This window comes from Solea senegalensis, linkage group LG18 (genome assembly GCF_019176455.1).
Source record: "Solea senegalensis isolate Sse05_10M linkage group LG18, IFAPA_SoseM_1, whole genome shotgun sequence".
NCBI lineage: Eukaryota > Metazoa > Chordata > Actinopteri > Pleuronectiformes > Soleidae > Solea > Solea senegalensis.
The window spans coordinates 12634280-12650545 of NC_058041.1; the positions used below are offsets into that span (position 1 = coordinate 12634280).

At 42.2% G+C, this 16266-nt stretch overlaps 1 protein-coding gene across 2 annotated transcripts in view; it reads right to left on the reverse strand.

Annotated features, from left to right (window-relative positions):
- LOC122759062 (adenosine kinase-like) overlaps positions 1 to 16266 on the reverse strand; it is a 122667-nt gene that overhangs the window by 98583 nt on the left and 7818 nt on the right. For both annotated transcript variants that reach the window (XM_044013558.1, XM_044013559.1), the window contains exon 4: positions 8462 to 8540. In XM_044013558.1, coding sequence (XP_043869493.1) covers positions 8462 to 8540 — 79 coding nt within the window. The remainder of the gene's footprint in view (positions 1 to 8461; positions 8541 to 16266) is intronic.

Genomic DNA, 16266 nt, shown 5'->3' on the forward strand with positions numbered 1-16266 from the left:
ATAAACCCGGTGGGAGAGCTTGGAATAATCTAGGCGATGTTAATGATGCAATTTATATGTGAGGGGACCGGTGTTTGGCAGCCTCTTTCCGTCTGAGCGGGCTGCACAACCCAGCGAGCTCCCAGCACCCCCTGCTAGATGGAGGGGGTGGAGTAGGAGGAGGATGTCAGAGCCCATGTGAAAAGAGGGAGCGAGCGAAGCACTGATAAGAGCCATTACTATTAGTGTCTGTCTGTCACCTGCTGTGCGTCATCCAGCCTTCCCTCTCTCCACATGCGCCCCCATCCCCGTCGCTCCATCCCCATCCGTTTTCCTGAGGCACATCACTTCAAATTTGCACTCACCTACACATTTTCCATCCTGTCACAGGTACAGCTTTAAAAACTGAGCCAAGCTGCACGCTGAAAACTACCTGGAGCTTTGTTTCAAAACAGTTGTGAATTAGTGGAGGTGCAGACAGCTGTCAGCATTTATTCGATAAACAAAACAGCTATAGATGAATAACTGCATTGGCACAAGGGGGCTCAATATTCGAGACATACCGTTCTTTTCCCCAAGCAAACACAAAGCCTAATTTGGTATTTCATTTATTACTTGGCGCAATCCTGCAGCTCCTTAAACTTATGAACTCGGGAGAAATGAACAGTAATTGCAGTCTGTTCTTTATTTTCTTAAAACCTTTTTAACCAAATATTTAAAGCTGTTTTTCCCTCAGTTGCTATGCAACAATTCAACCACAAGAGTGGGAGCACGCTGTGAATGTGCCAAATAAATACTACTGCCACAGACATTCTGCGAGGAAATATGAGAGCGGGGCACTGCTCAGTCATCATAGCAAAATGTTGTGTAAAATGCACAACCGTCCTTTTATTCATCAGTTACTTGACCTTGGTCAGTGGATGATTCCAACCAATGGTTAATTTAATGAACCATTGTTTACAGTCTGTAAGGCTCGCAGACCATTACACACATGTAAACACATGTGTTTTTATTGCCTGTGAAACCTAACAAGTGTCTGCATTTAACCTCAGAATACAGCAATGTGGCAGTTGGACAAAATATTATTCTGTCATTTTACATGAGAACACTATCAAATGTATACCTCGTTCCTATTGGCTAAAAACAAATGCTTTAATCCTTGGTTTGAACTGGTTAAATTGGCATTCTCTCCCGAGTCCAATGCACAAGTGTTTTTAATCAGGTTTGGCTCCAATCAGCACCAAACAAGTGGTGGAAATGCAAGAACCACTTCCATCCATCCATCTTCTACCACTTTATCCTCCATATGAGGGTCACGGGTGGTGGTGGTGCCAATCCCAGCTGACATAGTGCAAAAGGCAGGGTACACCCTGGACAGGTTGCCAGACCATCACAGGGCCATATAGAGACAACCGTCCACTCTGACACCAGTTTGCCTAATCCTCAAATCTGCATGTTTTTGGACTGTGGGAGGAAACTGGAAAACATGCAAACTCCATGCAGAAAGGCCCTTGTTCCGACCGGGTCGCAAACCTCGGTCTTCTTGCTGCAAAGGCAAGTGCTGACCACTAAACCAACCGTGTGCAAGAACCACTTACAGTAAACATGCTAATTTCCTCTTTGCCTGCTTAATTTTTGGCCAAGATGCAAATTCTGGCCTAATTTCTGATGCAACGCTATGAGACGCATTCATCTTAGCCAAGAACATTTTTAGCGAAGCTTACTTTTTACAACTTTTATCTTACCTACATTTTATTAGCAACTTAAAACCATTCACTCACCATTGCGTATGAATGAGGGACTGAAGTAAAAGACATAAAATAGTAATGACTCATAATTTCACTGAACTTGTTTAATTCTTCTTCCAACTAATTTTCTTCCCAGCATGTTCATTATGTCACACTTCACTCATGACTGAGTGAGAAAAAAAAACACATCACAGAGCAGAACAACCACTGGCAATCTGAATGGTGCCAATCACCTTTTCTTAGCAGGTTCACCCAGGTTCAGTGTGAAAAAGGCGAAATAGAAAAGTGCCTGTTTCACAGATCCTTTCACTCAGAGCTCGCCTGGAGCTCGAGTAACTGTACGACATTTGAGCAAAAAGCAATTAAGCCATTGCTGCAGCCTTTATTCCTGAGCCCGCAATCAAGGACTTCGAGCAAGGACACGTTATGCAAGAGATCACATTCAGTTCCACTGCCAGCCTCTGATACCAGATGATACACATTGACTGAATCTGTCTCTCGAGCCCTCAATGTTAATCAACAGTCTTTCCAACGCATACTTATGAGTTACAATCTACTCCCCACGTCTTCCCTTTGGCAGCTTAAATTAAGTAAGTTCAATTTGACGGCAAATTAACTTCAACAGGGATGGAGATATGTCACCTATACAGAGATCTGTGCCATTCCTCACCACGGCAACACAAACCTTGTCGTGTCTGGGAGGAAAATTGAATCAGACTAATTATTTTCACATGAAAGCCAAATTCATAAGGAACATAAGAAAGGAGGCGTCGCACGGGCGAGGCCATCAGCTGTTAACAAATCCCTGTGTTCACAAAGACATGCATAATGGCTCAGTCAACCTTTATTATCACGATCACAAAGATAGAGATTTAATGCACACTAGCATTAGCTGTGACTTGCAGTCACAATACAGTCGAGGTGGGAGGAACACGCCGTGTGCAAGCGGAGAGGTGTATGTGGAACCAACAGAGATCTCCCCACTTCATCATTGAGTAAATGGTACCACAAATGTGAGCTGCGACTTCACAGCTGCCTCATGGCGGGTGACATTGAAGCCCACGCATGAACACATCACTCATCAAAGCGAATGAGGCGTTCTTCGCTTCCGCTGCTTGTGCCTGGAAAACAATGGCAGGCCTCCCCTCAAGCACACACTCACACACCTGGAAGGTCGAGAGTGAGTTGAGACGGGAATGGGGACGAGGGAGAGAGGGGAAAAAAAATCCATTTGGTTTCATGCATCTCTCACAAGCAGCTTAACAGACTGTGACCTTCCGCCGCTAGGTAATGGAAAGGAAACGGCAAGACCCCAGTGCCATTAAACAGCTCTGAGCGGGTGCTAACAGTGGTTCTGCAATTAACCTGTCTTAAAACAAACAAGAGACTTTTGCTTTAACAACAGGAACACACTTATGAGGGTTGATTTCTGCAGCATGAAACTCAAAAGGCCCACCAGGGTTCAGCTTTTAAACGGTCATTAATGTGCTCATTTAAATCCATGAAACTTCACGCTCACTCAATGTGATCAAACAGCAAAAACAGACATTTTAGAGCACTTATCCTGCACACCAAAGAATGGCCCAAGCCCTTCAAATCTCTTAACGGACAAAGGATATTTGTCTTCGCCCTAAATAATAAAGAATAAAAAGAATGTAAGCAGAAGAAAAAAAATGCAGCAACGCAAAAAAAGAAAAAAATTGTGAATGCCCTCTTCAGTGTGTAAGCACATCCTTGTGAAAGTTCAGGCACATAGTTTGAACACAAAAGCTCCACTCTTTCTCCTTAACTGTCCTCTTTTCCCTAAGTGGTACCAGACGTAGGTATTTCTTCATTTAGCCCGTTCAAATAGAGGCAAGCTGCTGTTCTTTATTTATTTAACAAAACGAGCTGTAAAAGCCAAACATTAGGTCATGGAATATTTTCACCCCGAGAAATAAGTCAATGCCTTCGATGAGACATCAAACCCAGTTTAAGTATTCCTCTACAAAATATGAGCTTGTGAGGGCCTTCAGTGAAGTCAAGTAGTGCTGTGGGATTTTTTTTGGGTTTCTTAAATACAACTTTTGAGCAGTGTGGCGCACATGCGTTTCCAATTAAGAGCTCAGAGCCAACATCCAAGCCTGGGCCCCATTCACCCCTTCCACGATTGACCAAGTCTGAGGAAATGTTAAACAGGCATCATAACCATAACAGAGACAGCAGATTTTTCAAAAGCTTCACCGCTCTCAACAGTAATTAAGACATCACGGTGAATTAATGATGTCGAGTGAAAACACCACATGGAATCTAAATAAAGAGAGGAGAACATAGTTAATCATAACTTTTTGTGACATGCTCAAAGCTGACGCACGCACACAAAGCAAAGTGTCCCTTTGGTGAAGGAGTACAAAGCCTGCTTACGGTGCAATGACATAAAAAAAAGAAAGAAATGCCAGTGGTGTTGATTTGTGAAGATCATAATGAGAATGCACGGTTTACATGAGGCACTCCAAATAGGACCTACTACCCTGGGAGCAGCAATAACTCCCTACGAGCCTGTCTCTACTCAGACTTCAATCTCTGGGCCCCAAGGAGCTGTTGGAGTACTTTGATGTTGTGTCTAAATGAATCGACTGTGCTTCTTCATTCAGCCCTGCAGTCATCCGAGCCCCCACCCCAATTCTGTCACCTGTGATAAACACCACAAGTGCTAAGTGGTACCAAATTCTGGATCACATGCCCATAAAAGCCCACTTTTTTCCTCTTCTCTCCCCTTTAACTTTGTAAATGACTGAGAAGAATATGATTGTGGTTTCCCTGCTGCAACATATCTGAGCAGAAGCCCTTTGATGTGTGAGACTGCATGTGAGCAAAGCAGCGCTGGGCTGGTTTTTGTTACCTTGCGGCCCCGCAGCATCCACGAGGTGAGCCTTTATGTCAGATGCCGCTTCAGGGCATGCTGTTTGGTAGAGCCCGGGCAAAGACAACAACCTCCAACGTACTTCTATCGCTGCATTTCTTTTCTTTTCTTTTTTTTACCCTTTGGAATCAGAGTCAGGAAGCTCTGCATACAAGCTTGCAACTTCACAGACTAGAACAAAACAACAGCTAGATCTTATTAAAGCAACGTGCAAAATATGTTTCCACACAACTTAAATGCTTTCTCAATTATGTTACATGAGGAATGCATTTTGGAAAGTAAATTATTTTAATTATTTACATGTCCACAAAAGCTCTCGTCGATGTAATACGGTTTTAATTTGGTTAATTTGGAGTACGAGTGAGTAACCCGTGGTTTGGTTAGGGCACAAAAATCACTCTTCCTTCTGCCATTAACAAAAACATGTCACAGGGTTAAAATACACCATGTTGCAGCATTAAAGGTCCACTGTGTAATATTTAAGTGTGTTAATTGACAGATATAGAACTTTATAACTTAAGAACAAGCCATTCATATGTACTTTAGGCAAGGGCCTGGATTTAAAGTGGCTGCCATCTTGCGCCACCATGTTTCTACAGCAGCTGAATGCACAAATAAGCCTGTCTGTGCCTACATGAACAAAGAAGGACAAAATAATTCCTGTGCAGAAATCTTAGACTGTACATATTAGTGGATATAGTCTTCTGACAGAAATAGCATAAGCCACGAGGGGGCAAATGTATGAGTGTGGTCTGATATACTGGTGTTTATATTGTCTTATATTCTTGTGGTTTTTACTGTACATGTGAAATTGCTACATACTATATTGTGCAGTACATCAGATGCACTTTATGTCCACAAGTCTCACTGCATTGTTCCTAAATAAACAAAGATGAATTGTTTGCAAAGGGTTTTGTTCAAATGAAACTGTGAGAAAATTAGCTGATTATTTGATGTTTAATGTAAATAAACATTTTCTATAAGGAGACAATAGTCTCAATCACTAGTTTTCAACAGACATAATGTCAATTTTTTAAATGATGTTCTCATTTAGAGGAGAATAGACAATAAAGCTCAGCACATACGATGGACGCCATGTGATTGATAGCTGTATCATCCAGTTCACATCTGTGAACTTAGATAGATGACATCTGGAAGATAATGCCCATTTATATAAATGGTCTATGGTGGGAAGGCAACTTTAGTGAGACAGGGTTGACTGAAGAGTACAGGTGCAGAACTGGAGAAGTACGTGTCCGTGTTGATACATCCATCTTGGAAATTCTTGTTCGTTTATGTTGAATGTAAACAAGTAGTGACAGGAGCCATAGCCCAGGCATAAGAAAAAAAAAAGAAAAAAAGAAGCAATGTCCCGGTGCTAAAGATAGCGCTGTGTGCAACCAATCAGCGACTAGCAAACAGTGCTACAGCTGATTTGAATCAGAGTGCAGGGCAGAGGCGGTGGTTAGAGGAAAAACAACACTTATCCATCTGAGCTTCAGCTTGGTCAATTCTCATTTGACTAAATCCAATTACCATCGATTCTGTATCTCCTTAAAGCCATGGTTTAGGTTTTCCTTGATAGTGCAGAAGTCTTAACTGGGATGAAGCGGCAGTGTTTAACCTATTATAGCCTCCGATGAAGCGGTTGAGTTCTGGAGGAAAGTACGAGTTCTACAGACGAAAGGCATTGATCTTCCCACACCCTGGGCTTTCCCAGCGTGTGCAGCTATTCCAGTGGAAATCCTCTGAACACCTCTCTCTCCTCCAGCGGCGACGATGCTCCCGAGCAAACGTGCCCTGGATGGAGCATCTCATTTAGTCACCGGGCTCTTTGATGTGGATTCAATGCTGCGGTGCATATCATTCGTGTTTGAAGGTTCAGCTTCCACAATAAAGCAGGTTTTGAAGTTTCACATACTGCAGGTGCTACAATGTGATAATCTGGGAGCCGGTTATGCATTATACATTTTTCATAAAAGAACACCATCACCTGAGAGTGAAATGTGGAAAAGTCAGTGCTTCAAGGTATATATATTGACAGAAAAGTGTTTGTGAGACTTCTGGGTGTGGGACGAAAAACATTCTACTTATCTCGCGCATTACAGAATCAACTCGACATCTCTCCACTGAAGGGGGTAAATATCCAAATAAACAGAGTAGAATAACATTCGACTGGGGTCTACCATGCCATGACAAGATCAATTTAGATGACTGAGGGCTTCTTACATGGCACAGAAGCCATGAAAATGTGTGGGAATAAAGATCCTCTCCTTCATCTGATTTCCTAATGGAGTTAACAAGCAATATAGAACAGGACCTTTTCTTAAATTAAACCAAACTAGAGGAATATAATAAGTATGTTAATTATCAATAATTGTGTTAGCAGAGGTATATATTCATTTCTGAATAAAAATGGTAAGGTTTTAGTAGGCTTGGAATAAGCCTTTTAGAGCTGAGTTGTTTCTACGGCAGCCTGAATGGACAAATCAGACATTCAAATTCAGTTATCTTGAAGTGGAAGCTTATAACACAAACAAAGAAGCTCTAATGCACAAATTAACTTCTTTATTTTTATATCTGTATCGATGGGAACCTCGTCAGCTGACGGACAATTTGGTGTGCTTGTTTACAACAACATCCTCTCTGTCATGGGAAGTTCCATGATGCACTTGTAAAAGGGAGGTGTGAGTGGGTGTGAGTCGACCATTTGTTTGCAATCTGCCGTCTCACTATTAGACGCCACTAATTCTTACACACTGGACCCTTTAAGCTTGGTGAGAAAGGAAGAAATAATATGTACAAAATAATTCAGAGATTATCAATGTTGTAATTAACCCAGTTGGACGAAGGAGCTCCTGGTTGGTTTGTTCTAATCCAGCTGCAACAAGCACACAGTAGGATTAAATTGGGAAAGTTGCTGCCCCAAAGATGAACATCCGGTTGGCAGCTAATGTCTTGGAGTGAATGAAGTTGATGCAAACGCTTCTGATCTTGATAATTAAAGAGTGTTTGTGTGGAAGTGCGAGAGCCGCCCGTCTTTTTTAGAGGATGTTTACGGTCTCTAAAGCATGGAAATGGTGGCAGCCTGAGGGGGCCGCCTGCTTTCTTTCCCCTCTCTCTGTATCTATCTTGTGCTAAGCACACACACAGACACAAGCACACATGTACACATCGGAACTCTACACACTGTACTGACAAGTACAAACAAAAAAACAAAAAAACCCACATGCAAGAAAGAGTCGTCGCCTCCACAAACACCAGCCTCTCAATTAGCATCTGCACTCTTCCTTGGGAGCGCATTATTTTTCAGGTGGATGCTTCTTCTTTGTTTATTGTGAGCAGACCAAAGCATTATCAGCAGCTAATCACTGCATGTCAAACTCACAGACTTAATGCAATCAGTTTAAAAAAAAGAAAGTGATTAATCTTCTCAAGTTCAGATTGCCATTTTAGATTTGGACAACCACCAGTTTCTTTTAGATGCTCAAATCAGTCTAACAGCCAGCGAGAAGATCAGCGTTTGTTTGATATAATTTGTTGTGACATGTTAATTGCATCTACTTGTAATTCTCTCTAATTGATGTTTGATATGTCTCAGGAAATTAGGCCAACTCGATAACACTGCAAATATTATGAATTCTTGTCACCTTTCTCTTTCCGTGGCAGGTCTGATGAATTCACAACACCTAAATCTGTAATGTGTCAACTCGCTGTGCAGCTATGCTCTGTATTCCCAGGGCTGCCAGGCTGACAAATCTAAGGTTACAAGCATACCACAGTATATTCAAAACACATTCAGGCTCGCTGCAGTGGGCCAGAGAAAACTAACCTGAGCAATTTTCACTGAGTTCTGGGTCGAACCACCGGCATGGTATTCAACATTCTTCCTCTTCACAATTTCTTCGAACCTGAGATAGAAAAACAAAGTGTTGTTACAAAAGGACAATGTTCACAGTAAACCCACAAATTGAATTTAAGGTTAGATGCTGCACAGGTTTAGATGGAGAACAGCTGTGACAGTGCAGGGTGTGAAAACAAGTGAATGTGGCACAGAAATGTGTGGTATCCTGAGAAATGGATCCTAATGACCTTCTTTGACCTTTTTATTCATTTCATGTCAGGACTTCCTCTCAACAGCATACAATAACTAAATAACTCCAGAAAGTCACAACTGGCATATAAACCAGAAAATATTGATACATATTATCATGAGACTTAAGTTGTGCAGCCCCTTTTATACAAGATATGTAGCTTAAGGTGATTTACAACATGCTAAATACAAATGTTAGTAGAGATGCAACTAACGATTATTTTCATAATCGATTAATCTGTCGATTATTTCGTTTGGTCCATAAAATATCAGAAAACCTTAAGAAATGTTGATCAGTGTTCATCACACCCGGACATGATGATGTTCTCAAATGTCTTGTTTTATCCACAAACCAAAATGATTCACTTTTAATGATTTCTTTGTTATCCAGAGCAAAGAAATGAAGAAAATACTCACATTTAAGAAGCTTAAACAATTGGAAATCTTGTTTTAATCATAAAAAGCTTTCAATCGATTAATCGATTATCAAAATAGTTTGTTGCGATTAATTGTTTCAGCTCTAAATGTTAGCATCACATACTGCTAATAATCTAAGTGAGTATTTTGCTGTTTTATAGTAAAACTTTATAGTACTTTATAGTATTGTAATAGGTATCTTTCCTTCTCTATAGTAAAATTGAGCAATACAAGCTTAAGCCTGACCTTAAGCACCTGTAAAATGTTCTAGTGCCATACACACCATCATATTTCGGTGCAAAATAAGACACCATCTGATGTGCAAGTGTCAGAACTGGACCAAAACCTATTTTTCCTGTTCCTCTATTTATTGTTTCTAACTGCATAAACAACTTGAAAATGAAAAATAGAAAAGCAAAAAATAAGTATCAAAGCTCTGGATACAAATTGACAAGTTGACACAGGGTTATATGGATCCGGATGATGCAAGGTTGCTGAAAGAGCCGGCCAGTGTATAGTGTATACTGAGTGGTTTAAAAAAAGATGATAAAACCTGATACTGAAGCATAACTTCCAAACATTGCACCACTTTTTTTTAGTTTTCATTTATCAACATTGTTGAGCAAGGAATCATAAATCAGGAGTTTTAATCTGAAGGGGTAGTTTATCAATTATTGGTTACGGCACTGTCATTGTCCAATTCTGTCTCTTTTCAACATTATCATGTTTTTCCCCCAAAATGTTTCCACAGAAGTTGGTGAAACACCAAAACAGACACAACAACTCCTCTAAATGATCACTATTGTTGCTCCGTGTCTCTTTGCCATAACAGGATTAGCACCATAACAAGTAGTCAACAAGAAGGATACTGTAGTTTCAGGATTAGGAGCAGCTGATGTTTTCATGGAAATTAAAAAAAAAAAAAGTTTCCTTGTGTGCAAAAACTCTCATAGCTGGATGTTGTGTTTCAGGACCAGTCGCATCTGATGAAATGTTTGATGTCTGAACTGCACGGCAAAGTTTAGAAGTGACTGAAAGAGACTAAACACAATAAGTCAAGGAAACAAAAATGACACCGGGGAATGGGGAGAGTAAACAACTGCTGAGTTTTCAAACAAAAAACAAAAGGAACACTCTTGGGTGAAGGAAAAAAAAAAACTGAAAGCAATTCTATCATTCTGTATTTTCCCATCATGCTGCCATTTCAAACATCAATAGCTTCAATTCTAATGCGTGGCGTGATGCATAGCTGGGATATGCTGTGAGATGGAGTCTTTATCTGGGGAGCTGCGAACATGAATAATGTGTACTCTCCACTTGGCTCTCACAAACAGCCTCCCAGGGGGCTGGCTATATAAACATGTCCACTCTGCTACGGAAATTGACCTAACTGCAGTGAAGATGATCCAACACATTAGGAGGTCCTTGACTCGCCCCCACCCACCCCTCAACTGTACTGCACATTAAAGACTGGCGGTTTTGTAAGTGTATTTACAACCGGGGGAAGAAAATCCAATGAGATGGTAAATATTTCAAGGTGCACCATACCATTCTCACTAGCACTGTGTAATTCAGCGCTTAAATTAGCTGAGTAGGACGGGTTGTTGAGGAAATGCCTCCGAGTTATCCCAAGGGGAGCCGGTTATGTAAAAAAAGCTCATGCTACCTCTTTTTTGGGATTAAAAAAGCATTTCCCACAAAAGGTCAAAAGGTTTTGCACATGTTTTGTCTGTTTCGACAAAACCACATTTCCAGAGAAGTTGGGAGGGATTAAAAGAAAACGCAATAAAAGCTAAAACCTATATCACTTCACTTGACTCACTTTACTGAACAGACAAAAGTACAGATTTTCAGACTTTCAGTGTTTTCTCTGACACCTTTAATTATATTTGGTAAATATAAACACATTTAGAAATTGAGGCTTTAAAAACACTCAAAAAGGGTTGGACAGTGGCAAGTTTACCACCAGGTCACAGCACTTTCTCTTTTAACTATACGATGGAATCGTTTCGGCGTTTGAAACACTAATTGTTGCAGCATTGCATTCTTGCTGCGTAAAAGAATTCAGCTGCTCAACAGTCCGTATTCATCGCCGTTTGATCCTTCTCTTTATGATGTGCCATACATTGTCAACAGGAAACATCTCTGGACTACAGACGGGCCAGTCAAGCACACACACGCACACACTTTATGTCTACAAAGGGACGCTGTTTTAACTCAAGCAGAATGAGACCTGGTATTATTCTGCTGAAACAGACATGGAGTTCCTGACAGTTTCCTCATACAAAACCGCCTAAAGGCTCAATGTTAACGCATATTCAGCAGCAGCTTTCACCCTTGGCCTTTACACAATGAGTTTCCCCTGACTCTGTGAATGTTTTTATGATATCATGAACTGTAGATGGTGACAGACCTAAATTCTTGGCAATCTCTTTGCAAACATGGTCTTTGTATTGAACGGCAATTATCTCACCAAGTTTGACGAAAAGTGCATTGAGCCTTTTCATCTGTTAAATAAAGTGTTGAGTTATTCAGGTTTGTATACACTTCACTGCAGAAGAGGAACTCTGTATGCAAAGCGTGTCGTGGGTTACCGACATGTGTCAGCCACAAGTGTGCAGCCTGGTAAAAAGAGGCATGGCCGGATTGTGAGCAAGTGTGAAAGTAACATTTACTGCTTCAAAGAAAGTCTGCATATCATGTCTCAAGGCAAAGGGTCTACCCAGGGCAGAATGTTCCCCAATAAAGAAAAAAACCTTTCCATGCAAGTGGAAAATATGCTAACCGGGGAAAAAAATTCCTTCCTGAGACACCTGTTATGACTTCTTGACAAAGGAAGAATTTGAGCACTGTGGGTGTTTATAACATGAAGGCAGCCGAGGTACTCCAGAACCCCTTTCAAATAGACACACAGCTACTGAGGATTTCAGCTTTTTTTTTTTCTTCCCTAGAAGTATTTGCTCCACCTTTCAGTGCAGACAGCATGGGGCCCTGCTCCTGGACACCTCGAAAATCCCATCCGAAAAGGAGCAGCTGCCTCGAGACCTTTACACCCTCAAACATCATGTGATCCCATAGTTGTGACACCATAAACGGCCCCCTTGGCCATTTAGGGAGAGAAAATCCCTTTCCATCCACTGCAGTCTGAGCTCAGTCTGTGATGGGAGGGAGCGGGGAAAAAGAAATTGTTTTGCCCAAAATGTCCTCAGCCTGTAACCTGCACTTTTAAAACATGGTGGTGTTGTTCAGCAAGGGAGCAATTCCAACTATGCGATGCATATGGACAGACTATGTTATGCAACATGTGCTTTACAAGAGACTAACACCACTCTGAATTAAAGGCACAGCACTGTTTTTCTACTCTTGTTCAAATTGAAGTGCTTTTAAATATAAATAAACATCCATTACATTCACACCATTGTCAAATCCTATCAGCTCCACATGACTTCTGTCACCCAACGCCATTCCCATGCTAAACCTAACCCTATAAAGACGTTGGAGAATGACTGAAAACCCAAATAAGTGTCCACAAAAAACTTTAACTTTAATTACTTTAATAAGAAAAACTCTTCGTACCACCACCTACCCCATGTGCTGCTGCTGTATACACACACATGCTCCCTCAGTCAGGTGTGATAGTATTGTTTAACAAAGCCAGTATTAAAATAAAAACATGTCGTTTTTGTTTATATGTTTACTTATATGACAAAAGGTTACACACTGGAGTTTTACATCAAACCCTATTCAAATAGAGAGAGAAATTATTCTACTGACTTTGTATTTGAAGAGTATGAGAGTTCTGTACAAAAAAACTAACACCTCTGCAACTCCCCCAGCACAACACATTCAAACTGTTAGGACATATCACACAAGTCAGGAACATTGTGTTGTTTACATTCCAGGAGACGGAGCCCCCACCGCTGATTCCCATCAAGGGAAATATGAGAGCTTCCAAAGTACTATGAGTGTTCTCTACCCCGTGTGACTCATGAGTTCCTCTCTCACTTCCCTAAAAAAAAAGCCAAGCCAAGTAGATTATTTACATGAGGCAATAATTCAAGATTTGCTCCTCTAAGTCTCTTAAACAGAGGGCAAGGCGAGCCCATTTACCCAATCCCTCTTCATTCGCCTTTGATGTTAGCCTATCTCGATAAGACCGGATGAGTGCCCTAAAATCCCCGTCGAGTGATTTCATGAGAAGAACAAGTCTCTGTTAATCAATGGCTAGATTGGATCTGGATCCTCGGGAGTGGTCCGCCTCAAAGTCCTCCCAAGTGTTTGAGTGCACACCGGGGTAATTCATCGCTAATGATCACCGCGGCACCCACTCTCCTGCATGGTGTTATTTAATTGCCTCGTTCACGTTTAAACAGCTTACAAATCACAAGGACAGGCAGGGAAACATGATCAAACAGCCCATATCACTAATCAGGGGAGGGCAAGGGGAGAAGTGAGGGGACTCTGCAGCTCTCCTTAGGGATTAGGCAGAAGGAGGGCTGAACAGGAACAGTAAATTGTCTCCGCTCCAGCTCCAGCAGGCAGGTACATTTAAACAGGCACAGCCATCTTTCTCCCTCTCTGACAGAAAAAGAGAGGGGGCAATACAGCTAAAAGGCTTCAGTAATCCCAGTTTCAACACAAGCATCTGGAGTGGAGACAGGTTCCACCAGTGATTAGATTCCCCAATCAGTGTGTGCATCCTACACCAGCCTTCCTTGGTAGTCTGGAGGCAGTACAAGGCCTGATGCACAGTAATTGTTTCCATAGGTCAGGCAGAGAAAAAAAACAGCTCGGGGAAGTGATGAAAGGGTGAGGAATATTGTTGTTTTTCCCCCCAATTAAATAGTTTGTCAAACCCATCACACAGGGTTATGCAGTTTATCTGTTTAAAATCAATACGCTCGTCTCACTGTGAAAGCTTGTCCCGACACGAGACGGGCCCATTAATTATTCTGTTCCGCGCGCTATCGCCCGGCTGCTCAAGGTTGAGCTTTATCTTTTCTTATTTCAAATCAATAATTATCTTCTACCATGCACACGCTCCCCCCTCAGAAATAGATGTGCTTTTCATTCAATGCCTGTAGTCTCTCTCTCGCTCTCCCTCTCTCTCACTCCATCTCTCTTTATAGCAACCGGTGAGAAACGCAGAATGAATAGGACATTCTTATCAGTGGAACATTAGAGCAGAATGGAAATAGATGGCGAAGAATAAGGCACATAAAAGTACTGAACACAAATGAGTCATGATTCAAACGGCACAGCGAGGCCTTGTTCCCATCCTCTAACATCTTCTAATGGACTACAGTAAGGGATGAATGTTGATTCCTCACAAAAGCAGCACGATATCGCCATTGCTTAGGTATCACAATCCATTTGGGTTCACCCCTATTCAGCTGGAGACGCCCGCGACTCTTTAACACTGAGCCTTTTTGCATCATAGACTGGATGCACAATTAATGACTGTGCAATTACATGGTCATAATGGGTGAGTAATTGCATTAGAAGACAGAAACAACAAATGTGCATCCCTTTAATAATCGGCAGATCCAGCCACAGCAGCAGCAGCAGCAGCAGCAGCAGCCCATTTGTTGGCATTAGGCAAGGACTGCTGTTTGTACTTAATTAGGCTGCACTCAAGGATTAGGCGGCGGGGGCAAAATCTGGTCACGGAGGATGAGTTCATATTATTTCCTCTGAAATGTCACAGGTTTTTGGCTTCGCGCAGCAGAGGGTGGCGTTGTTTGTCACACTGTACTGTGTGGATGTGGGAGAGCGAGTGCAAGTGTGTGTTTGTGTGAGGATATGAAAGAGAGAGGCACACTGAGGGAGAGAGTGGGAAGAGGGAGTGTGTAAGCAAGGATGAGGCTTCTGGTGTTCTCTCGAGGACTGAGATTTTGAAGCTGCAGCACAAAGCCTTTGAGACAATTCCCTTATCTTGGAGGTTGATACCAGGATCTTGGTGATTCAGAGCAGCTCCATGTGAATAATTCCACCAACAACCCCTACTGCGGGGACCATATGGCCCAGTGTGAACTTTAAACACACGGGGAGTGTTGCTGCTCACCAGTGAGGCCCCCAATTTCTTGAAGAGGAGTGATCAGCACAGACAGTGCAGTGACTAGGCTACATGTATAAGGACTGATACCATCAGTGGCTCTTCCTGTGCGGCTGCTGGGGGAACAAGGATGACTAAAAATAGCCCTGAGTGTGCTTTTCTGCACTGAACGTGCTGTATGTACCGGCTGAGACACCCACATTTTAATTATAAAATGCTAGATAACAGGGGGAGTTGGCAGGGACGCCCACATACACAGAGATGTGGATTATGTTTGTTCCACCCCCTTTGACTTGTGATCTTTCCTTGTGGCACCACCTGCTGGCAGCCACCTCCAACCACAGGGAGGCATGTGTAGCTCCAGCAAGGACAAGCCTTAATTATGATTGCATCAGCCATTTCATATGATGCAGCACGTGTGCTTTTAACTGCAGAGTGACGCTCATGTGCGAATACAACAGAAAAATTCAAATAAAAACCCACAGGAGGACGTCACGGAATGTTTTCTCTTCCCTTTCAATAATTTGAAAAGTTTTCTTGTTTCATAATTCAAGAGGTCTAGATGCACATTTCTTACAGCTGAGTACAGAATGTCAGATTCATGCAAGCGCCCCCAAATGGTTGAATTCATGTGTATCAATAAAACATAAACAGCAGTGTGGCTGGCAGCTGAACATGTTTCTGATGTCTCAATTACCAGTTGAGTGCCATTAATCCCTGCTCTCTCTCGCTTTGGCTCGGAGGCTGGTTGATGGATTCAGGCCCGTGACCTTTGAGGGCCGCCACGCCACCACCACTAGTGGGGCTGCGGAGGTGAGTTTAAGTACAGTACTCTCAGCCTCAGCAACAGACACGGGAAATGGGGAATAAAACGGGGCAGGATAGTAATGTGTCTACACACTCAGTCAAGCATGAGTGCATCCAGTGAAGTGGCACCATGGCAAGCACATGCCACCTCTGCACGCATGCTTGCATGTAAGCACACACACACATTTACAGCAGAGCGTTTCTTCTCCTAACACACCAGGGTGGCTCAGCTGGGGGGGGTTCTACCACTCACGATTTGCTTCAT